This window comes from Heloderma suspectum, chromosome 1, assembly GCF_057233095.1.
Source record: "Heloderma suspectum isolate Gila_16-S chromosome 1, 16-S_ref, whole genome shotgun sequence".
Lineage (NCBI taxonomy): Eukaryota > Metazoa > Chordata > Lepidosauria > Squamata > Helodermatidae > Heloderma > Heloderma suspectum.
This window is the reverse complement of record NC_139458.1, coordinates 224,483,298-224,508,397: the sequence shown is the minus strand read 5'-3', so window position 1 is coordinate 224,508,397 and position 25,100 is coordinate 224,483,298. Positions and strand designations below refer to the sequence as shown.

Here is a 25,100-nt window from a genome sequence, read left to right as displayed (position 1 = left end):
AAAAGAACTAACAACATTAAACATATATTTTAATATCCTGCTGTTTCCCTTCAAAAAAAGAGATGCCCAGAGTGGCTTACAAAATATAAGATATAGAAAACAACAATGATTAAACACTAAAACACTTTTATCAAAATAATCTTGAGTTGGAGAAGAAAAGTTGCTCCAAGCAGGCTTTAATAAAAAGTCTTAAATAAGTTTTGATAAAGATTAAAATAAAGGAAAGGTGATATAAGCCTTTTTATATATAATTTTCAGTTGACTGTGATAGTTCAAGTTTTTAAGGTTTTTATACATCGTATTTTTGTACATTACTTTTTTGTAATTGGAGTTTAGCATGCAGCCCCCTGAAGATGGTAGCACTGGCAGTGGCCATGTGGTGGTGGAGGCAGCTGGCAGTGGCGGCCCCTGGGTCCTCCTCGCTGGTGCTGGGAGTTGTACCCAGATGTCCTCGGCTGCTGGGAGGGCCATGCATGGAGCCAGTGCCTAGCTCTGGAGAGTGTCTAGCACAGCTCTCCAAAGTAGGCATGTCTGACAATGGGAAATATTTTCCATTCAAGCCCTATGCAGTTCCACAGTGTGTCTGTTCCAGTAAGCAGGGGTGGACTGAATTGGATTTTTTTTCAGTTTCTGGGAAATTTTTGTGCATTTTCCCTGGTTCTGCCATTTGCTCAATTTACGATGTGTGCAAATGGTGATTTCTCCAAATGGTGATTTGAGCGAGGGGTGGGGGGTGGGGGGTGGGGGTGCCAGGTCAGGAAAAGATCACCCACTTAGCAAGCTGATCCTCAGGGCTTGAAGTGTTGAACAGACATTTGTGGGTCCCCTGCTTCTAGTCCACACTTTCCCAAGTCTCAAGCAAGGGATTTTAACACAGACAGATCTAGGCTCCATCCTCTTTTGAGAACTGTGAAATGGGAGCTGTGAAAGGGGGAGGAAGATCTGTGCTTGAGACTTGGGAAGTGTGGACTGGAAGCAGGGGACCCACAAATGTCAGTTCAATACTTCAAACATTGAGGATCAGCTTGCTAAGTGTGTGATCTGGTTCCATTTTCCTGACCTGTCACCCCCCCCCCACAATTGCACAAATCACGTAATTTGCACAAATTACAATTTGTGCAAATGATGGAACCCGGAGGAAAAAATACAAAAACTGATGCCATTAAAAGAAAGAAAGAAATCTGCATATTTGCTCAACTCGCCACTGAATGAGTTGGAGCCAGCAGGGGGAAATGGAGTGAAATCCACAGGGCTGAGTCAGAACCCCCCCCCATCAATCTTCAGCCCCCCCTAAACAGAATCCTCTGACATCCTTACTCAAAGTGCCACCCTCCCAATGTCTAACTCTGAGAACCCCTCAGAGTTAGGCAAAGGGTGGGATAGGCTCTCTGGGATAGGCTCTCTCTCTGCCATGGCAAATTCCATTACAGAAAGGCAGCCAGTGAGGCTCTCTGGAGAGTCTGCCTGGCAGCGGCCCAAATACCTCACTATGAGGGGTGCTTCCTCATAGCAAGACATTCTGAGAGAGGTGGCCCTGGAGATCACCCAGAATGCCTCACTAGGAAGGTCCATTCACAGTGAGTGAGGCAGTCAGGCAGCAGTGAGAGGGGAAGATGGGAGTGTGGAGGATGGTGGTGGCCAGTGGGGATGAATTGGGAAGGGAAACAGAAGAAAAGGCGAGGAGGAGGAGGCAATGTGACAATGGCAGTGATGGCTAGGATGGATGGCAGGAGCTAAGTGGGTAGATGTGTTGTGTTAGTGGCAGGTAGGGGGAGAAGGTGAGAAGGAGGAGGATGGTGGTGGCAACAGCTAACACTGAGGCTGACAAGAGAGAAGAGAGGATGGCAGTGTTTCTGCCTGTGAGGCACCAAAATATCACCTTGCCTAGGATGCCAAAATAAGCCAAGACGGTCCTGGCTTAGTGTGTTATCCAAACCAGGGATCCTGGCTTGTCATTCCCTTTACAAGCCAGAACTGGTAAACTAAGAATAAACCCTGGTTAAGGGAGTGACAAGCCAGGATCCCTAGTTTGGACTACATACTACCCAAAAATGTCTGGTTTGTTTAGCCAGGTAAAGTCAAAGGGAAGCTGTGACGAAACTCTCTCAGATTTGTCTGGCTCTGCTTTGAGACAGCTGTCCCAAAGTGGAAACAGATGGACCTGAGACTGAGAGAGAGTTATGTCACAAGTGGCGGCAGCATCAGGATACAGGAAAAGGTATGTTTTTATTTTGCTTCATGTAGCGGAAGAGCGGGGAGATCCAAAGTTAAAGGATCTGAAACAAAGGGGCTTTATTTCTTAAACCACTGAATAAAAGAGGGACAGAGATTTCTGTAGTCAGGAAGTAACTGGAAAATACACTTGTGTTACAAAATAGCAATCCTAAACCTATCTCAAGGAAACCCAAGTAGTAACATTGTGTGGGTGAGAAAACTATGGGGAGAAATGGAGTTTTTAAGCATGAAGAAGGGAGGATTCTTATAGAGATGTAACAGTCTGAATCTCCCATATGAGAGAATATCAGTAGATGAGTTAAAAATGATGTTAACAGGTCACCTCAGATGCAGAGGGCACCAGAGAGGCTGAGGTAAATCCACTAAGACATGCGCACATAGAAATGTCACCTCAGTACTTGGAATTTGAAAGAGAGAAACTGAGGGCAGAGATGCAACTAAGGGAAAGAGAGTTGCAAATGAAGGAGAGAGAGAGTAACAGAGAGAAACTGAAAAGAAAGAGAGGGGGGATAGAGAAATTGAATTAGAAAAATTAAGACAGAGAGAGAGAGAGAGAGAGAGAACAGAAAGAAAGAGACAGAAAGGTAGAATGAGAAAGGATTACACTGTAAAAGAGAAAATGTTAAGGGAAGATAAAAGGAGAACTGAGGAAGAAGCCACACCTCCTAAAGTATCCCCTAAAGATTTTACCCCATATGTGGCTGGAGAAGGTCAAGTGTTTTTCACTACATTTGAAAAAGCTGCTCAGATGTGGAATATAGCTCCCAATGAATATATGAGATTTATTCTTAGTTTGATTAAAGGGGACTTTTCTGAAGTATATAATAGCTTTCCAGTGGATGAAGAAGTATACTCTGAAACCTTTAAAGCTGCTGTATATCAAAGGTTTAGATATGAGCCAGAATGTTTCAGAAATACATTTAAGAAAACTACAATAACATCATGTAACTCCGATGTGGGGTTTAGTTATAAGCTTACTGACTATTTTGAGAAATGCAAAGTAGTGTTAGTGTGTCTTATGGTTCTGGATAAAATTTTACAACAGTCGCCTCAAGATATAAAACTTTTGGTTCGGGATCAAAATCCAAAAACTGTCAAAGATGCTGCTGAGTTAGCTAATAATTTCACTTTAAATAGAGGATTTAATTTTACTGGTAGAACAAATAAACTTAACCAGAATAGAAATATGAGTAAATCTACAAGATTAAAGAGAGAAGTTGACTTCTGGTCAGAGCCAATGTCGCCCTGGTAGCATTCTGTGGAACCTCCATGGGATGCTATCTCAAACAGCTTTTAAAAGGTTGAAAAACCTTTTCATCTTCCCCTGGAATGAAAAGGGGAGGCAAGAGCAGCATCTGGATGAAGTATTGGAAGAACAGCACCCTTTGCGAGGCAGCAGGGGGGCTGGGCTCCGGGGCTAGCCTGCCAGAGCTTAATCATCACTCAAAAAAATCTGAGTTTGAGTGGAAATCTAAAATCTTTAAAATGTAAAATTTTAAAGGATTTTAATCTTTTAAAAGGATTAAAATTTAATCCTTTTAAGTAACTTTTTTATATTTTTCCATTTTCTTTCTTGCTTTCTTCTTCCTTCTCCTTCTGTTTTCTTTTTTCATTTCTTTTTCTCTTTTTCGTTATTGCTGTGTCCTCATAAGAATACTGTGTTGTTGGGAAACTGTAGATACTGATTAGGTTGTTGGTACTGTTTATTTCAATTATAAAGATAAAAATAGAATAAAAAGTATTATATATAAAAAAAGATTTAAGAGAGAAGTTGATAAAGAGAAAAATCAACAGACCTCTGAAAATCCTAGGAGAAGATTTCAAGTAAAACCTTTAGAACACAGACAAAGCTTGTTATAATTGTAGCTTAGTGGGTAATATTAAGCCCAATTGCCCTTGACTGAAAGATAAGAAAGACAAACCTACTCTAGTTAGGCGAGTACAAGTTCAAAATATCCCTGAGGTAAAAGAAACCCAAGATTTGTCCTGCCACATGTTAAAGTGAGAAAAAAAAGCCAGATATTGATAACACCTTGAAAAAGAGAGTGGATTTAAATGGAATTGCTTATTTAGCTGTCTTAGACATGGTGGTGGATAGGTCTCACGTAAACCATCAACGGGTTAATAAAGAACAGGAGGAGGAGCTTGGTAGCCCCATCGAGAACGTCTGGGTTGAAATAAATGGAGCAAAGAATAAAAAGAACCTGGTGGTCGGAGTCTACTACCGGCCACCCAATCAAGGAGAAGACAAGGATAAAACTTTTGAAAAGCAAATAGCCAATGTTTTAAGGAAGCATGATGTAGTAGTAATGGGGGACTTCAATTTCCCCAATATTTGTTGGGAGACAAATTCTGCAAAACATGGCCCCTCCAGGAAATCCCTGACTTGTGTGGCGGATAACTTCCTCCTACAGAAAGTAGAGGAAGGAACTAGAGGATCGACTATCCTTGACTTGATCCTAACCAACAGAGATGACTTAGTGGATATAGTAGCAGTTACAGGAACTCTGGGGGAAAGCGACCATGTTGCACTTGAGTTCTTGGTTCTAAGGGAAACAAAAGCCGAGTGTAGTCAAACGCGTACCATGGATTAGGAAAGCTGATTTTAATAAACTTAGAACAATGATCAGTAAGGTCCCATGGCAAGCGACGCTAACGAGAAAAGGAGTCCAAGATGGGTGGGAGCTTTTAAAAAAGGAAATTCTCAAGGCACAATCACAAACAATTCCAACAAGAAGAAAAGGTGGAAGGCAACAGAAGAAGCATTTGTGGCTTCACAAAAAGCTTAGGGATTACCTGAAAACAAAAAAGGACACATATAGGAAGTGGAAAGAAGGCCAAGTAACAAAGGAAGAGTACAGGCAGATAGCACAGAATTGCAGGGATGGTGTCAGGAAGGCTAAAGCTGAGAAAGAGCTGAGGTTAGCAAGGGATGCTAAAAGCAACAAAAAGGCTTTCTTCAGCTACGTGCATAGTAAAAGGCAGAGGAAAGAAATGGTGGTTCAGCTATTAAATAAGGATGGCAAAATGATAACAGATGACAAAGAAAAGGCAGAGGTGCTCAATTCCTACTTTGGTTCAGTCTTCTCCCAAAAGAGGGTCTATGACCCCCCTGGCAAAGGTGAAGTACAGGCTGAAGGGGCAGGATTGCAGCTTGAGATCGATAGGCATATGGTCAAGGAACACCTAATTACTTTGAATGAGTTCAAATCTCCAGGGCCAGATGAACTGCATCCTAGAGAAATAAAGGAACTGGTAGAAGAACTCTCAGAATCGCTGTCTATTCTCTTTGAGAAATCATGGAGGACAGGGGAAGTGCCAGATGACTGGAGGAGGGCTAAAGTTGTCCCTATCTTCAAAAAAGGTAAAAAGGAGGAACCTGGGAACTACAGACCAGTCAGTCTGACATCAATCCCTGGGAAAATTCTGGAGCAGATCATAAAGCAATCCATCTGGAAGCACCTTGACAACAATGCCGTGATTACTCGAAGCCAACATGGAATTGTCAAAAACAAGTCCTGCCAGAGAAATCTGATCTCATTTTTGGATCAAGTAACCTCCCTTGTAGACCGTGGGAATGCTGTAGACATCATATACCTCGACTTCAGCAAAGCTTTCAACAAAGTGCCCCATGATATCCTGATGAGCGAACTAGCTCAAAGTGGGCTAGATGAAACAACGATCCGGTGGATCCACAGTTGCCTACAGAATCGGACTCAAAGAGTGCTTATCAATGGGACCTTCTCAAACTGGGGAGACGTAACGAGTGGGGTACCGCAGGGCTCAGTCCTGGGCCCAGTGCTCTTCAACATTTTTATTAATGACTTGGAGGAGAAGGTGCAGGGAATGCTGATCAAATTTGCAGATGACACAAAATTGGGCGGGATAGCTAATACTTCGGAAGACAGAAACAAAATTCAAAGTGATCTGGATAGACTGGAGCACTGGGCAGAAAAGAACAGAATGACATTTAACAGGGATAAATGCCAAGTTCTGCACCTAGGAAAAAGAAACCAAATGCACAGTTACAAGATGGGGGATACGTGGCTCAACCACACTACAAGCGAGAAGGATCTTGGAATTGGTGTAGATCACAAGCTGAATATGAGCCAACAATGTGATGTGGCTGCAAAAAAGGCAAATGCTCTTTTGGGCTGCATTCATAGAAGCATAGCTTCCAAATCCCGGGAAGTACTAGTTCCCCTCTACTCAGCACTGGTTAGGCCTCATCTGGAGTACTGTGTCCAGTTCTGGGCACCCACACTTTAAGAAGGATGCAGACAAACTGAGAGCAACAAAGATGATCAGGGGACTGGAAACAAAGCCCTATGAAGAGAGACTGAAAGAACTGGGCATGTTTAGCCTTGAGAAGAGAAGACTGAGGGGAGATATGATAGCGCTCTTCAAGGACTTGAAAGGTTGTCACAGAGAGGAAGGCCAGGATCTCTTCTCGATCATCCCAGAGTGCAGAACGCGTAATAATGGGCTCAAGTGACAGGAAGCCAGATTCCGGCTGAACATCAGGAAAAACTTCCTGACTGTTAGAGCAATACAACAATGGAACCAATTCCCTAGGGAGGTGGTGCGCTCTCCCACACTGGAGGCCTTGAAGACGAGGCTGGACAGCCATCTGTCAGGGATGCTCTGACTTGGATTCCTGCATTGAGCAGGGGCTTGGACTCGATGGCCTTGTAGGCCCCTTCCAGCCCTACTATTCTATGATTCTAAGAAGACATTTTACCTCAGAAACATGTCATGATCAAAGGCATTACTAGCAAACCTACTCAGATTCTGTTAGCATGAGTTACTGTGTCATAAAGAAGTTCTGAGGGAGGATATGAAGTGGGAGTGAATTCTGAAAAGGGTGAGGCCTTTGTGTTGGGCTGAGATGTTATGAGAGACAAGTATTTTTCGTCACAAGATCACAGACTGAAGCCAGAAAGCTAGCTCCAAAAGATGAGGCCTACAAACAGCCATCTAGTACTGTAGGAGAGGCCTTCCTCAGAGTAGACACAGCAATTGAGGCCTACTCCCAGTCAGACTTAGCAACCAGAGTGACTGCTCCGAGGAAGCTACTGTATCTCTGAGCTCCTGGAAGGCATGTTCGCTGGTTGACAGTGAGTTCAGACAGGCAACAGTAACAGATCGTAGCCTACAGTTTTTGAGTTCTCAAGCTGTAGAGAGACAGATTCAGTACAGTGAGCCACAAAGAGAGCACATTTTGGGGGATAAAGGACTGCTTTATGGGAAATGGCTACCTGCAAACAGGGGAGACAGTTATGAAGCTGAGACGCAGTTAGTTCTTCCTAAACCATATAAGGATCAGCTCAAGTCTCTGGCTCATGAAACTCCCTGGTCTAGACATATGGGGATTGGCAAAACATGACAGCATTTACTAGCCAATTACTACTGGCTAATATTGTGCAGGAAGTCACCAATTACCTCAAGTCCTGCACAGTCTGCCAGAAGGTGGGGAAAGCAAGAGGACAGCTGAGAGTTCTTTTAAATCCCTTGCTTTTAATTGGTCAGCCCTTCTATAGAGTGGGCATAGCTATTTTGGACAATTTTCAAAGCCAACACAGAGTGAGAAAAATTATGTTCTCACAGTGGTAGACTTTGCCACAAGTTATCCAGATGCTGTGGCACTAAGATCCATAGATGCCACATCTGTAGCTGAGAGATTGCTCAAGTTCTTTACATGTTTGAGGTTCCCACATGAATTAATCTCTAATTTAGGGACAGTTTTCCTGTCAGAGGTTGTAAAGAGCCTGTTTAAGTGCTGTGATATCAAGCACCTAACATCTACAGTGTACCATCCCCAAACTAATAGTTTGGTCAAGAGATTTAACAGCACACTTAAGAGCATGATCACATCATACATAATGGACCACCCAAATGATTGGGACAAACATCTCCCATGCATGCTATTTGCTTACCATGAGGTGCCCCAGGAATCTCCTAGGTTCTTTCCATTTGAGCTTACGGTTGGCCAGAGAGTCAGGGGACCCTTAGCAGTCCTTAAAGAGAGCTGGGAGGGAGACATCCCTATAGAGGTTTCTCCTGGGAGGGAGAAACCTCTATAGTTCAGTATGTGCTAGATCTTCAACAGAGACTGAAAGAGATAGCAGAGTTGGTCCAACACAATCTCACAAAGGCACAGAACAAGCAAAAACTCTGATATGACCGGAAAGCCAGGCTAAGAAATTTTGAGATTGGTAATAAAGTGATGGCTTTCCTGCCCAGACAGCACAACAAATTAGAAGCCAGCTAGAAAGGGCCTTGCAACTGTCTGAGATAAAAAGTCCCCCCCCACCTATGTTGTTACCAAGGTAGCTAAGAAGAAGAATATGATCATATACATCAAGATGATCAAGCCCTACTATGAGAGGGAAGCTGCAGTATATCACGTTTCCATGCTCCCTTCTAATAAATAAAAAGCTGAACAAGATTTGCTTGTAGAAAGTAAAGAGAAGAGAGAGGTAGAACAGATAAAATAAGCAGAAGAAATACCTGATGACATCAAAAGTACCATACTAGAGAAGCTGACAAAGAAGAAGTCCAAGTCTCCGAGCAGCACCAAAATAACAAAACAAAAAGATGGCAAAGTCAAGAAATCTGAAACATAGACAAAGAAGAACTACAACAAATGGTTGCAGCACTCATTGCAGAAACTTCAAGAATACTGAGCTGAGATTCACCATGTCGCCAGAAAAGACAACCTCACTGCAGACGGTCTGTCTAGAAGAGAACCCTCCAGCATACCCATCACATAAGACTTTATGCCTCACCAGAAGAGCTATTGGCCAGAAGAACTCTGTTGCATGGGCCAATACCTTCTCTTCCACTGACTCTAGGTGAGAGTGGAGAGTTTGTTGGAGTTTGTTTATTTGTTATGAGATAGGTTTTGTGAGAGGAGAGTTTTTCTTCTGCAGGAGCTTCGTTGTTGAAAAGAAGACTGCAACATGGATATTTTGACAACAGCGTTTTGGACTCACTATCTGAACTGGACTTGTAACACATTTGCCTGCACCATTCAAGCTCTGGATCAATACTTGGTGAGCAAGTAACGTCCTCTGCTTGAAAAGGGGTGGGGGAGTGTGACAAAATCACAATGCTTGCCATGTGGAGTTTATATTAACGTTTATATGTGTTTGTTGGGTTAAAAAGAACCCAGGTAAGTTTGGTAGTGAGTTTGGTAATGAGTGAGTGAAAGGTGGGAGGGGCTTGTGTGTGTGTGTGTGTGTGTGTGTGTGTGTGTATGTGTAGACTGAGTTTATAAAAAGGCAGGAGCAGACGGTTGGTTAGAGAAGGTTTGGAGATAGAGATAGGGCCTTAGAGTTTGATTAAGCTACATCTAGATAGTGGGGCTGTGAGAAAAGGAGTTAGAAGGGGTAGAGTAAAGCAGAGTAAAACTGAGAACTGTTATAAGATATAACTTCTCTTGTATTAAATAAATTTTAATTTTTTTTCAGTTATAAAATCCCACATCTTGTTCATCTTTCTGCATGACCAACAGTGTTCATATTTCCTGGGTACTTCTCCTGGTTCGGTAAAGAGAACCAATTAAGTATACTGGGTGAGTCTTTTTACCTGGTGAATTTAGGGGCTGAAGCTTGAGGAACAGTGAAGACAGCTGTCCCAAAGCGGAAGCAGACGGACCTGAGAGAGAGTTACGTCACAGTCACAGAAGCCAACAGGCTGCATGTATTATGATACTACTCAGTCAACCCAGGATTCTCCAAAATCCTGGCTTATCATTCCAAGTGAATATGGGCATTTTGAGGGGGGAAAAGTGGCTTTGAGAAATCTTGAAATATTACAGTTTGACAATCACAAAATGAAAAGTTGTGAAGTTTTTCCATATGTGACAACTTTAAATAAATATTATTCACAGTGATGTATGTTGGTCCTCTAATATATTTAGGGGCATGATCCATCTCCCATGATTTCACAGCAGTACATGTGAAAAGACCTAGATGTCTTAGTGGATCACAAGCTGAATATGAGCCAGCAGTGCAATATGGCAGCTAAGGGAGCTAATGCAATCTTGAGCTGCATTAACAGTGGGGATGTCACTGGAGTCTGAGAGGGGAGTGGAGTCTGGCGGATTCCCCCCTGCTCAGTCCTCACTTGCCGCCACTTATCGGACCTGTTTGCCTGGTCCTTGTGAAGTTTGTGAGCACCCAGTACCTGCACAACTCCTTAGTTAGCTGCCATTTTGGAAAAATGGCAGCTCAGGTTTTATGGAAAAGTAATGTCGCATAAATGGCACCTTTACAGCCTCCATTTACATGAAATTACTTTTCCATAAAACCCAGTTTCCATAAAACTGCCGAAGTCCCTGTCACCACCAGTCAACCCTTTGTGGTCACCTTTCTTTCAAGGAGACTGTGAGGGTTTGAGAGGCGGTGGGGGCAGGAGTCCCTTGCCGCCCGCTAATTGCTCCTTTTTTCCTCCTTGCAAGGAGAGAACAGGCAGTTGGCAGGTGACTCCTGCCTCTGCTGCCGGTCAGCCCCTCAGGGTCTTCTTGCAAGGAAGGAGACCGTGAGGGGTTGGCAGGCAGCAACAGGGACTCTGGTGGCTGCCATTTTGTGCAAAATGGCAGCTCACTGAGGACAGGCAGCCCTGTGGCACTCACCAGGCACTCGACGAGCTGTCCAGGGGCTCGCACTGCATGGCGGTTAGCAGCGGCGGTGACTCAGCAAGCGCCCAGCCAAACCAGGTGCAGGTAGTGAGGTGCAGTGAGTAGAGGGTCAGGGCTGTGCATGCTGGCTCCACCCCCCATATCTCTGGGAACACTGGCCTTATCAGCCCCAGTTTAGACCTTGCTGTGTTGAATCAGCAAGGTCTGAGTTACTGAGCTTTACTGGAGTTTGCCTGAATGTGAGTAGAATTCTCCACGTCATTGGGAACCATGATAAGGCAGGTTCTGTGATCATGTTGAGAGTTCCACTCACATTCAAATGAACTTGAGTAGAACTCCCTTGCCGATTCAGCAGAGCAAGGTGTGAGCTGAGGTGGGTGGGGCCAACGTGCTGGAGATGTAGGTGGAGGGGCCAGTGTGCATGGCCCTGACCCCTGACCCACTATTCACTTTCAGCCTTCATGGGTTCAGGCCAGTGTTTGAACAAGGCTTGTTTTCTGCTCTATTCTGTTAGTACTGTGTACAGTTCTGGGTGCTCCATTTTAAGAAGGATTCTGAGAAATTGGATGGTGAGGAGTCTGGAAACCAAATCCTATGAGAAGTATTTGAAAGTGCTGAGTATCTTTAGCCTGGAGGAGAGAAAATTAAGAGGAGACATGATAGTGGGGTTGAAATATCTGAATCTGTAATATAGAAGATGGAGCAGACTTGTTCTCTGTTGCTCCAGAGGGCAGGACTATAACAAGGGGGTGGAAATTGCAGGGAAGCAGATCCTGGCTAAACATTAGATGAATCTTCCTAACAGTGAGACCTGCTCAGCAGTGCAGTAGATTGCCTCAGGAGGTGGTGGGTTCTCCTTCGCTGGAGGTATTTCAGCTGAATGACCATTTCTGTGGAATGCTTTAGCTGCACCCTACATTGTAGAACCTGCACTGAGTGGGGGCTCGTACTAGAAGATCTCCAGTGTTTCTCCCAGCTCTATGATTCTGTGATTCCCCTGCCCCCATAGATATCGCTTTGAGTACAATGCAGTAATGAAGAGGTTACAGCTTAGGGAGGATGGGGATGGCAGTCTGAATGTATACATAGAAGGCCCACATGAACCTCCTATTTCACCAGACTACACACTGTTGTTTGTGTGTACTCAAGAACCAGCTAGAAAGAGGAGGGAGAGAAGAGCCCCATGCTGATTCCTTCCCACATGTGCAGCCATGCCCATATAACATTATGAAAATACACAACTTAAGAAATTACCTTCCCAATGATGCTTCCAACTTCCTGTATTAAAATAAAAATTTCAACACAATAAGAACATTCATTAGCAAAACCATTATTGACACTGCTCATGGTATACTTGGCTCGATCAACTGGCAATCTCAGTCTTATGGGTCGGACAGAGAAAATGCAATCCCTTTATTATAGACAAGATGATGTAATAAAGAAAATGGAAGCATTGGCTAGGATCCAAAGAGCTATATCAGTAGAGCCCAAGGGGCTCAGCCTGACCAGTGGAATTTTTTTTTTTTTTTAATGTGATAGGCTGTCCTGGCCATCCACTTCTTGCTGTCATGATGGATAGTGGGGAAAGCCTGAATGTGTTAGCAAACACATCTGGATCTAAACACATCTGGAATCAATGGTCGCGTTTGGACAATCACGGGGGTGAAAGAACCTGCAATTGCCTGAACCCGGTCTAAATGTATTTATTTGTTTGTTACATTTATATTCTATCTTTTCCTCCAAGGTGCTGAAGGTGTTGTACATGATCCACCTCCTCTCCATTTTATCCTCACAACAGCCCTGTGAGGTAGGATAGGCTGACAGTCAGTGACCGGCCCAAGATTGCCCAGGGAGCTTCATGGCCAAGTGGGGACTGGAACCCGGGTTTCTCCAGTCCCAGTTCAACAGTCTAATCTCTACAATATACTGGCTTTCTTGGGATGGAAAGAACTTGAGATTTTAAAAAGCCTAAATGTAGGAGAAAGAAACCAAAACTGATAAATTTGCCCAAGTGCTTACTTCTTTAAAACCTGGGTGTGATTCCCTGTGTATTCAACCATGTTAGACCTGAATTAGAGAGAAGTTCCTCATCTTTATGGGAGACAACAAGAAGTAAATGGTCCTCTCCATGCTGGGAATAGCTATATGTATTGAATTTGGCCAGTGCAGATGAGTGAGAATTTTGTTGCAGTTTGTCTTTGATAAGAATTTACCAAAATGTGCAAATTTCTTCATATTCGGGATGGAAAGAACATGAAATTTAAAAACAGCGAATATAGGAGAAACCAGAAATGACAGATTCATCCATCCCTAGTTTGAGCTATAGTAGACTTCGGTTGGGAGGCTCCCCCCATCTAAGGATGTTGCAGGTGCCTGATATGGGGGTGGAGTTGGATAGACTCTCCCCTGCTCAGTCCCCTGGATCCCTGTCTGTGGACTGCATGGCACTCACTGGAACTGTCTGTGAGCGCTGTGCGGTCTGTGAGCTTTGGCAGCCCATCTGCTCCTTCCCCGAGACACCATTTTGCACTACAGTGGCAGCTCGGGCATTTCCGGGAAGGGAATGTTGCATAGATTGCAGCCATAAAGGGAAATCCATGCAACATTACAGGCGTGAATGGGCCATTCACCTACTAATGACACCTCAGCCCATAACCTTTAGATGACTTCCCTCAGAGGTTCCATGTAGATTTTTAAAAAGCATGGGGGATAATATAGAAAGACTGCAAGGTAACATTTGCCCACTGCTCACCTTCCCATGCATCAGTAACCGAATTGTGAGAGTCACATTCAGGCCACCTTCAGAGACTTTAGATTCCATCTTCTATTGTAGTGTGGTATGGTAAACTGTGGGATGGTAGGAGACCCGAGGAAATAAAGTACCACCTCTACAGGAGATGATCACCTGTAAAGAGAACAAGCAAGTGATTCTTTTGTTAATTCTGTACAAGGCTGAAAAGGTTTTAAGTCCTTAACAAAATCTGACACCATATAAAACTGCTAGTGATTTACGGAAAGACTTTCCTACAGCCATTGTAGGATTCACACTGCCACGGACTTAGTAGGGATGGCTGCGAAATCTGCCACGGACTCAAATGAGGCCGAATTCCAGTGAATTCGGCCCCCCGGAGTCCGTGGCAGAACGAATGTACTTACCCCTGCCACCCCGGACACAACAGGCCGAATCTCCCTGCCCGGCCGATTCCGTTCCACTGTCCTGAGCGGAACCAGGAAGTGATCGGATGGAAATAGCGTCCACTATGCCATTGGCATCCCTCTTTCTTCTCGTGATAGGCTACATGTCTTTATTTACGTAGATACTTACATAGCCTATCGTGTGAAAAAACAGGGATGCAAACGGCATAGTGGACGCTATTTGCATCCCCGTTTTTTTTTTACACTATAGGCTACGTGAATATCTACGTAAATAAAGATGCGTAGCTTATCACGAGAAGAAACGGGGATGCAAATGGCGTAGTTGATGCCATTTGCATCCGTATCGCTTCCTCTTTCCACTCAGACAGTGACACGGACCACAATGGTGGCCGTATCGCTTGCGGAGCAGAGCTGACCGGCAAGGATTCCGGGGGGGAGGAACGGATCGCCTCCCCTCCGCGGACCTCCGCCGGATTGGAGGTAAGGGTTTTCATACATCCCTACTCCTTAGTAATTAGGAATCCAGAGAATTAAATAAATAATAAGGTAACTGGTACTGATAAGCAAGGTAAAAAATCAGTTCACAATTAACTTTAGGCAGTTGTTATCAAAATGTAATTGGCACAGTAGTTCAGATAATATCCAAAGAGAAAATGCTGAATTATAACCCATCACTAAAGATGAAGAGGGTTATGTGAGGAATAGAGAGATATCAAACAGTATTATTCAGGGTCAAAGTGAACTTAAAGTTTTCACTTATCAATTAATGAGCAAAAAATATTGTGTAAAGTATTAAAAGTCTGATATATAGATGTCTAGACAAATTTATGTACTTACGTTTAATTAGTAAACTTTGAGTAAAAAAGTGCTTTACCAAAGGCATATATCAAAATTAATTGTATCTAACTTGAAGAGTATTTTAAAGTTTTTGTATGTGTGCTTTGATCATGCAGGATTGTTTTAGAAGTCAAGATTGTGAACCTAAATGTATGAAACAGCAATTATTATTATTGACATATTGACAGTGAAGTAATATTTTAGAAACTGTATAAATATGGTCTGATTCAGGATGTCAGGATTGATTCTGAGTGCAGGGAGATAGGTAGATAGTTCTGAAACTTCTCAGGTTCAGAAGAGGAATAGCCAGAACAGGGGGATGCATTTTCCCAAGCCAGTTCAGATATGGGTAGGCATGCTTCTCAGGTTACTAACTACCAGATGGCCAGGCCTGAAGCCCCCCCTGCCCCCCTCTGTGAGAAGCCAGGAGGAGGAGGAGAGTGAGGACTGTGACCTAAGGGATGCTAGACTATGGTGCAGAGCTAAGAGGGAAACATCAGGGGCGGAGCTCAGACAGTCGACTTGGTTAGCGATGTGTGAGAGGCGACGTAGGGAAGCATCAGTGGAAGGGCAAGACATCCCTCCCTAAGTTAGTCTAGGCAGCAAGCCAAACTGTAGGCAAGCTGTCACATTTCCCTTGGGCCCCCTCTTTCCTGATGTACTCACACACACAAATAGAGAGGCTTCAGTCTCAGGCCTTTAATTCATTATCAACAGATTCATTACAGATACAAATCCTTGAAGACTCTCAGGCTACAAAGGAATGCCTCCAGGGAATTCAAATGGGAACATCGACCTTGCCTACAGTTTGAAGTGAGGCTTGCTGGCTCACTTGGGGGCGGTTTCCGTCTCTTTCCCACAACAAACCCATTAATGTCTCCTCAGAAGTAAATCCCATTGCGGTCAATGAGGCTTGCCTTTGAATGCCCAGATCAGAACTACAGAAATTCCCCCTCAATTGAAATGGTACACTTTTAAGTAGGGGTGCACGAAAGTCACTTACCTGGTCTCGCAGCTTTTCGCGGTGGGGGGGAGGCACTTTGCTGCTCTCCCCCCGAAGTTCAGGCCTGGGGGGGGGAGGCTTCCCGCCTCGCCCGGCCGAAATTCAGGCCGGGGAGGAGGCGCCTCGCCTCGCCCGGCCGCGAAATAAAAAGTAAAAAAAAAACAACGCCCCCGTGATAGGCTACATGACGATTAACGTAGCCTATCACGGCTAGATCTGCAAAGTCAGCCGTGATAGGCTACGTTAATCGTCACGTAGCCTATCACGGGTGACTTTAAAAAAAAAAAGAAAAGCGCATACGCAAATGGCGGCCCCCATAGGGAGCCGCCATTCGTGTTCCTTATTTGGTCACTGTAGTCTACGTAAATCTTTACGTAGACTACGGCGAAAATAAGGGCAACGCAAATAGCGTTGCCCTTATTTTTGCCGTAGTCTATGTAAAGATTTACGTAGACTACAGCGACCAAATAAGGAACGTGAATGGCGGCTCCCTATGGGGGCCGCCATTAGCCGTACACGCTTTTTTTTTTTTAAAGTCACCCGTGATAGGCTACGTGACGATTGACGTAGCCTATCACGGCTGACTTTGCAAATCTAGCCGTGATAGGCTACGTTAATCGTCACGTAGCCTATCACAGGGGCGTTTTTTTTTTTTTAGTTTTATTGGAATGGCGGCGGCGGTAGCCGGTCGAAAGATCGGCTGCCGCCCCCGACCCTGACGAAGACCCGACGAACCGCCGCTGGGACCCGCCGCTGGGAGGGACATTCGGGAAAGGTAAGTCCCGTCCCGGGGGGGGGGGCGGGGGGGTGGAGAATTTCTCCCCGAAACTTGTTCGGGGGGCTGAACACGTTGGCGCTCGGCCCCCCGAAGTTTCGGGGAGAAATTCTCCGCCAACCCTACTTTTAAGCCCAACTAAGTGTGATTAAGCAATTAATCATGATCTTGAGACTCTGATTCATTGCCTTAGGAAGTAAGTACCTCCCAGCTTCATTACAGATATCCTGCAGGTTACAATGGGGGCTGGTTTCTGTCTTTGTGTTTACTGCTCTCTTTCCCACAGCAAACCCATTACTGTCTCCTCAGAAGTAACTGCCATTGTGGTCAATGAGGTCCTGCAGGTTAAAATGGGGGCTGGTTTCTGTCTTTGTGTTCTCCCCCCTTTCCCAGCCCAAGCATATCACTCAGAAGTAACTCCCATTGTGCTCAATGAGGCTTGCTCCTGAAATGCAGGTGTATCTGGACTTTCGTGGGAAAGGAGAAAGGGGAGATAAGAAAGTCTCTCTTATTGGTTGAGCAGCCCCTGCCAGTCAGATGACATCTACTCTAACCTCCACCAGGAAGTATGTTCTGTGAAGAGATTTTTACTGGTCCGGAGAATCTGCTCATGGAACCCTGCTCACAGCAAAGCTGATTCCTTTTTAAAAATCCGGTACTCCTCCATTAACTTCTCCTTCCATTGTCATGGAAACATGGCCTTGGGTAGCAAAATGGGCTCACCATTTTTGTAACAACGAGAAATGCCTACCCCTGACATAAAATACAGAAAGGCCGGGTTCGGATGTTCAGCGAGGGAAATGCCCCCTGTGTGTGTGCTGGGGGCAGGGAGAGAATACTCCATTATCCAGGACAGCCTTCATAAATAGGTTTCTCAAATGCAGACACCAAGAATTGTTGATATTCTGAAATGTAGGGTGTCTTTACATTAATGGAAAATCCTGCAGCCCTACATTTTGCTTCTGTTTCTGTGGCATGATTAGCATTGGCTCCTTTAGACGACCAATGTGACACCCTTTCTCGGCAGCCTTATTGGGGCTTTCTGTATTTTTTAGGGATGTCAGAGAATTCTGCCACGGACTGAAATGGGATCGAATTCCCTTCAGTTCGTGCCACGGAATCCTCTGCGGAATGGCACCACGAGGTCCTGCGGAGCCAGCAGTCATGCGGCTTTTTTTCATCATCCGCAAAGAGTTGCGAAATTTTTGTGAATAAAAACACAGTTAGGGATGGTGGAGAATTTCTCCACGAATCTCAGGGAGGCCGAATGCCAACGCATTCTGCTCCCCGAAATTGGCGGTGAAATTCTCCGCCCCCCGCCCCCCCGGGATGGGACTTACCTCCCTTGAATGTCCCTCTCGGCGGGGGGTCCCGGCGGCGGTTCGGTGGCGGTTCATTGGGGGCGGCAGCCATTACAAAATAAAGTAAAAAAAAACCACCGCCATTACAAAATAAAGTAAAAAAAAAAAAGACATGATAGGCTACATAACGATTTACGTAGCCTATCATGGCTAGATTTCCAAAGTCAGCCGTGATAGGCTATGTAAATCATTATGTAGCCTATCACGGGTGACTTTGAAAAAGAAAAAAAAAACGCATACGCAAATGGTGGCGCCCATGGGCGTGGCCATTTGCGTTCCTTATTGGTCCCGGGTAGTCTACGTAAAGATTTACGTAGACCACGGCGAAAATAAGGGCAACGCAAATAGCGTTGCCCTTATTTTCGCCATAGTCTACGTAAATCTTTACGTAGACTTGTTGTTGTTGTTCAGTCGTTCAGTCGTGTCCGACTCTTCGTGACCCCATGGACCATAGCACGCCAGGTCTTCCTGTCCTCCGCTCTCTCCCGGAGTGTGCTCAAGTTCATATTCATTGCATCGGTGATGCTATCTAGCCATCTCATCCTCTGCCGTCCCCTTCTCCTTTTGCCTTCAGTCTTTCCCAGCATCAGGGTCTTTTCCAGACAGCTTTCTCTTCGCATTAGGTGGCCAAAATATTTGAGCTTCAGTTTCAGTATCTGTCCTTCCAATGAGCACTCAGGGTTGATTTCCTTTAGGATGGACTGATTTGACCTCCTTGCAGTCCAGGGGACTCGTAAGAGTCTTCTCTAGCACCACAGTTCGAAAGTATCAATTCTTCGGCGCTCAGCCTTCCTTATAGTCCAGCTCTCACAGCCTACTGGGAAAACCATAGCTTTGATTAGATGGACCTTTGTCGGCAAGGTGATGTCTCTGCTTCTTACTATGCTGTCTAGGTTTGCCATAGCTTTCCTCCCAAGGAGCAAGCGTCTTTTAATTTCATGGCTACAGTCACTGTCTGCGGTGATCTTGGAGCCCAAGAAAGTAAAATCTGTCACTGCTTCCATCTCTTCCCCTTCTATATGCCAGGAAGTGATGGGGCCGGATGCCATGATCTTAGTTTTTTTAATGTTGAGTTTCAAACCAGCTTTTGCACTCTCCTCTTTCACCCTCAACAAGAGGCTCTTTAGATCCTCTTCGCTTTCTGCCATTAGGGTGGTATCGTCTGCATATCGGAGGTTGTTGATAATTCTCCCAGCAATCTTAATTCCGACCTGTGATTCATCCAACCCAGCATTTCTCATGATGTACTCTGCACATAAGTTAAATAAGCAGGGTGACAATATGCAGCCTTGTCGTACTCCTTTCCCAATTTTGAACCACTCGGTTGTTCCATGTCTGGTTCTTACTGTTGCTTCTTGACCCTCGTACAGGTTTCTCAGGAGAAAGGTAAGGTGGTCTGGTACTCCCAACACTTTAAGAATTTGCCACAGTTTGTTGTGATCCACACAATCAAAGGCTTTAGCATAGTCAATGAAGCAGAAATAGACGTTTTTCTGGAATTCTCTTGCTTTCTTCATGATCCAGAGAATGTTGGCGATTTGATCTCTAGTTCCTCTGCCTCTTCGAAACCCAGCTTGTACTTCCGGTAGTTCTCGGTTCGCATACTGCTGAAGCCTAGCTTGTAGGATTTTGAGCATCACCTTGCTGGCATGTGAAATGAGTGCAATTGTGCGGTAGTTTGAACACTCTTTGGCATTGCCCTTCTTTGGAATTGGAATGTCAACTGACCTTTTCCAGTCTTGCGGCCATTGTTGAGTGTTCCAAATTTGTTGGCATATTGAATGCAGCACTTTAATAGCATCATCTTTTAGGATTTTAAATAGCTCAGCTGGAATACTGTCATCTCCACTAGCTTTGTTGTTAGTAATGCTTGCTAAGGCCCACTTGACTTCACTCTCTAGGATGTCTGGCTCAAGTTCAGTGACCGCACTATCATGGCTATCAGGGACATTCAGATCTTTCCTGTATAGTTCTTCTGTGTATTCTTGCCACCTCTTCTTAATCTCATCTGCATCTGTTAGGTCCCTGCCTTCTTTGTCCTTTATCATGCCCGTCTTTGCCCAAAATGTTCCCTTGAGATCTCCGATTTTCTTGAAGTGATCTCTAGTCTTTCCCATTCTGTTGTTTTCCTCGATTTCTTTGCATTGTTCATTGAAGAAGGCCTTCTTGTCTCCCCTTGCTGTTCTCTGGAACTCTGCATTCCGTTGGATATCTCTTCCCCTTTCTCCCTTGCTTTTTGCTTCCCTTCTTTCCTCAGCTACTTGTAAAGCCTCCTCAGACACCCACTTGGCTTTCTTGCATTTCTTTTTCTTTGGGATGGATTTCGTTGCTGCCTCCTGAACAATGTTACGGACCTCTGTCCATAGTTCCTCAGGCACTCTGTCTATCAGGTCTAATTCCTGAAATCTATTCCTCACCTCCACTGTATATTCATAAGGGATATGATTTAGGTCATACCTGAATGGTTTAGTGGTTTTCCCGACGTTCTTCAATTTAAGCCGAAATTTTGCAAGAAGCAGCTCATGATCTGAGCCACAGTCAGCTCCAGGTCTTGTTTTGACTGACTGTATGGAGCTTCTCCATCTTTGGCTGCAAAGGACATAATCTGTTTTCGATATTGACCATCTGGTGATGTCCATGTGTAGAGTCGTCTCTTGTGCTGTTGGAAAAGAGTGTTCGCTATGATCAGCGTGTTCTCTTGGCAAAACTCTATTAGCTTTTGTCCTGCTTCATTTTGTACACCAAGGCCATGCCTGCCTGTTATCCCAGTGATTTCTTGACTTCCTACTTTAGCATTCCAATCCCCTATGATGAAGAGGACATCTTTTTTTGGTGTTAGTCCTAGAAGGTGTTGTAGGTCTTCATAGAACCGATCAACCTCAGCCTTCTTCGGCCTCAGTGGTTGGGGCATAGACTTGAATTACTGTGATGTTGAATGGTTTGCCTTGGATTCGTACTGAGATCATTCTATCATTTTTAAGATTGTACCCCAGTACTGCTTTTCCCACCCTTTTGTTGACTATGAGTGCTACTCCATTTCTTCTAAGGGATTCTTGCCCACAATAGTAGATATGATGGTCACCTGAATTAAATTCGCCCATGCCTGTCCATTTTAGTTCACTGATTCCCAAGATGTCGATGTTCAATCTTGCCATCTCATGTTTGACCACCTCCAGCTTACCCTGATTCATTGATCTGACATTCCAGGTTCCTAAACAATATTGTTCTTTACAGCATCGGATTTTCTTTTCACCACCAGACACATCCACAGCTGAGTGTCCTTTCGGCTTTGGCCCAGCCGCTTCACTCTTTCTGGCGCTACTTGGAAATACCCTCTGCTCTTCCCCAGTAGTAGATTGGACACCTTCCGACCTGAGCAGCTCATCTTCCGGCGTCATCGCTTTTAGCCTTGTGATACGTTCCATGGGGTTTTCTTGGCAAAAATACTGGAGTGGGTTGCCATTTCCTTCCCCAATGTAGACTACCTGGGACCAAATAAGGAACGCAAATGGTGGCGCCCATGGGCCCATTTTTTTCCCCCGAAGTCACCCGTGATAGGCTATGTAACGATTTGCGTAGCCTATCACGGCTGAGTTTGGAAATCTAGCCGTGATAGACTACGTAAATCGTTACATAGCTTATCACGGGTGTGTGTGTTTTTTCCCCCCACTTTTGTATTTCGCGGTCGGGGAGACGGGGCGCTTCTCCCCGGCCTGAATTTCAGCCGGGCGAGGCGGGGGCCTGCCCCCCCGGCCTGAACTTCGGGGGGAGAACCGAAGCGCCTCCCCCCCACCGCGAAGCAAGCTGCGGGACCTTTCGTACATTCCTAAGTGTAGTATATTCCGATAATAAATACATAAGTTTTTTTTAAAAATGAATTATGCTCACCGCCTTGTTTGTGGGTGTTCTTTTTAAATTGAAATCCTCCGTCTCCGTTTATTTTCAGCCAAAACACTTTCTATTCCTAGGGGCTTCCCAAAAGAAGACTGTCTTAGGTGCGGTCCTGGAGCGGCATGGTCATTTTAAAAGGTTTCTTCTTTCTTTAAAACAGCGTTGCTTTAAACAAATAGTTTATCACTCAGGCACACCTAAGACAACCTTCTTTTGGGAAGCCCCTAGAAAGAGGAAGTGTTCTGGCTGAAAGTAAACGGAGACGGAGGATTTCAATTTTTTAAAACATATGCAAATATTTAAGAAAAATAGCGATACTTACGGAAGTTATGCAGACTCACGGAGACAGCTGGGCACCGGAATTATGGTTGTCAGTATGGATTTATCTTTGTAATTTTCAGAGCGGAAAAAAAGAGAATTCCAGGGGCTTGTGAACGGTGGAACAGAGCACTGGCCGCAAACTGAGGAAGTCAAGCAGCATGGAAGGTACACATTTCGCTAGGGATGGCGGAGAATTTCTGGGAATTTCTCCACGGATCTCAGGGAGGCCGAATGCCAACAGATTCGGCCCCCCGAAATTGGTGGGGAAATTCTCCGCCGGCCCCCCGCCCCCCCGGGATGGGACTTACTGTGGCCGAATGTCCCTCTCGGCGGCGGGTCCCGGCGGCGGTTTGGCGGCGGTTCGTCGGGGGCGGCGGCCGGTCTCTTGACCGGCAGCCGCCGCCGCCATTGCAAAAAAAAAAGTAAAGTAAAAAAACAACAACACACACCCATGATAGGCTACGTAACGATTTACGTAGCCTATCATGGCTAGATTCCCAAAGTCAGCCGTGATAGGCTACATAAATCATCACGTAGCCTATCATGGGTGACTTTGAAAAAAAAAGAAAAAAGCACATACGCAAATGGCGGCGGCTCATGGGCGCCGCCATTTGCATTCCTTATTTTGGCACGTCTAGTCTACGTAAAGATTTACATAGACTACGGCAAAAATAAGGGAACGCTATTTGCGTTGCCCTCATTTTCGCCGTAGTCTACGTAAATCTTTACGTAGACTACCCGGGCCCAAATAAGGAACGCAAATGGCGGCGCCCATGGGCGCCGCCATTTGCATACACATTTTCTTTTCAAAGTCAGCCGTGATAGGCTACATAACGATTTACGTAGCCTATCACGGCTGACTTTGGAAATCTAGCTGTGATAGGCTACGTTAATCGTTACGTAGCCTATCACGGGTGTTTTTTTTTTCTTTTCACTTTTGTATTTCGTGGCCGGGGAGACGGGGCACTTCTCCCCGGCCTGAATTTCGGCCGGGCGAGGCGGGGCGCCTCCCCCCCAGCCTGAACTTTGGGGGGAGAACCGAAGCGCCTCCCCCCCACTGCGAAGCAAGCTGCGGGACCAGGTAAGTGCCTTTCGTACATCCCTACGTACATCCCTAATATTTTTCAATGAAACACTGGCATCTAGTGTTGGAATTATCATGGTACCCTGGCACTACACACTATTTCTACTACAAACCGTGGAAATAGTGGTTAAAAAAAACATTCCAGCTTATCTCCAATCTTTTTAAAGGCAGGATACCAATGAAAAACCACTGAAGATGTCCTGGAGGTAAGGATGGGTGGATCACTTACTCCGTTCCAGGTGGGGGGGGGATCTGCAGGGGGGGAGGTGATCTGTCCCTCCCCCTGGAATCTGTCCAGACCAGGCCGGATCCGCTCCATGGTGATCCTGTGGAGCCAGCCACTGGCTCCGCAGCACAGGTGATACAGCCGCCCACTGTTGCCATGCCATATCACTGTGCTAAGTCTGGACACAAATGGCATCCACTACGCCATTTGCATCCCTGTTTTCATGTGATAGGCTATGCAAATTATATTTATGTAGTTTCCCGAGGGACACGGAGGTGAGTGCTCCATTCTGCCATGGACCCCAATGGGGCCAGATTCTTGGAATCCGGCCTCATTGGGGTCCGTGGTGGAATTCTCTGACATCCCTACCTGGAGGTTAATGATGTCGTGTAAAGGACCTGCAAACTTCTGTGAGTGGCCAATCATGAGCAAACAATAAATACCGTATGTAGAAATGGCCACAGAGGCAGAAGTAGAGACTGGTGGGCTGAAAAGAGGTAGAATGTTAGGTATCAGGAATGATGGAAAATAATTATAGCAGGAGCAAAAAGAAATGTGAGTGAGAAGAAGATCCATTGATGGAATTGTACCCTTGCGCCCACCCTGGATTCTTGCCAAACAGAGCCTAGGACTGGGGACAAGTGTGCTTCCCATTGATTTCTATATTTGCACATCATTCCCTTTCTTCATATGTCCATGGAGTGCTAATTGCTATACTCATTCTTCATATAAAGAAAGGGGAAGGGTCTGCAGTCAAGAAATCTGGCTACAGCTGTTCTCAATTCCATATCCTGTTGTTCCAAGGACCCAGGATGCCCCAATCAGTGATTCTGATTTCAGACTCTTTCCGTTGAGGCATATGGAGAAAGGGGAAGGTTCTGCAAGTCTTTAATAGGGGAATTTATCTGAGGTGTGCCCAGTTCAAGAAGTTGTTAAAATGTGCTCCAGCCCTTTCTTCCTATATAAAGAAAATGTAAAGCCTAGGAATCAGATTGTTATGTAAAATGTTTCAATTGATTGAAAAAGTGGGTCATGTGCTTGTCAAATGCTCCTGGCTTTAAGGTTTATCACTGTTATTAAATTATCCATGCTTCATGCTTCAGCATGCAGGAAAGCTACATTAGCCTTTTCTTAATCATACTGTTGAAAGGTAAGCATTTTGTTCAGAACCTCAGTGAAAACAGGGGCTACAATACAGAAAAAGGCTTTTTACTTTGTATTTATGTGTCCTTCTACAGGCTGACATTTCCCTGCAGACAAAGATGTAGACAAAAACAACCCCCCCCAACATTTTTTAGAAATATGTTGTTTGGAAGCATTATAATAATAGTTTGTATTTTCAGCCTGAAGTTAGCCATTTAAAGCTTTTCTTCTTCACATATTCTTTTGTCTTCTTATTTCAAAAGAAGTCATGAAATGGCTTTTTGTGATTTCATTTGGAGACCCTGAAGGTTCGGCTATGTTGTGCATGCCATAAAATATGCAAAGGGGTGGATTGGTAAGGGGAGACCATATAGTCAAGTGCATCTCCAGTGCTTCAGTTACAATCTTACATGTGGAGACATAT

The 25,100-nt window shown here is 44.9% G+C and overlaps 1 protein-coding gene across 2 annotated transcripts in view; it reads right to left on the bottom strand.

Moving 5' to 3' along the window:
• Positions 1–25,100, bottom strand: part of PCBP3 (poly(rC) binding protein 3) — a 111,845-nt gene that overhangs the window by 83,747 nt on the left and 2,998 nt on the right. Inside the window, exons 2-4 of one of the 2 annotated variants that reach the window (XM_084820330.1) lie at positions 22,225–22,288; positions 13,632–13,784; positions 12,134–12,157 (exon numbers count right to left, since the gene is read on the bottom strand). In XM_084820330.1, the coding sequence (XP_084676456.1) occupies positions 12,134–12,157; positions 13,632–13,700 (93 nt within the window). In that variant the 5' untranslated portion in view covers positions 13,701–13,784; positions 22,225–22,288. The remainder of the gene's footprint in view (positions 1–12,133; positions 12,158–13,631; positions 13,785–22,224; positions 22,289–25,100) is intronic. The other variant, XM_084820339.1, reaches the window with a different exon arrangement.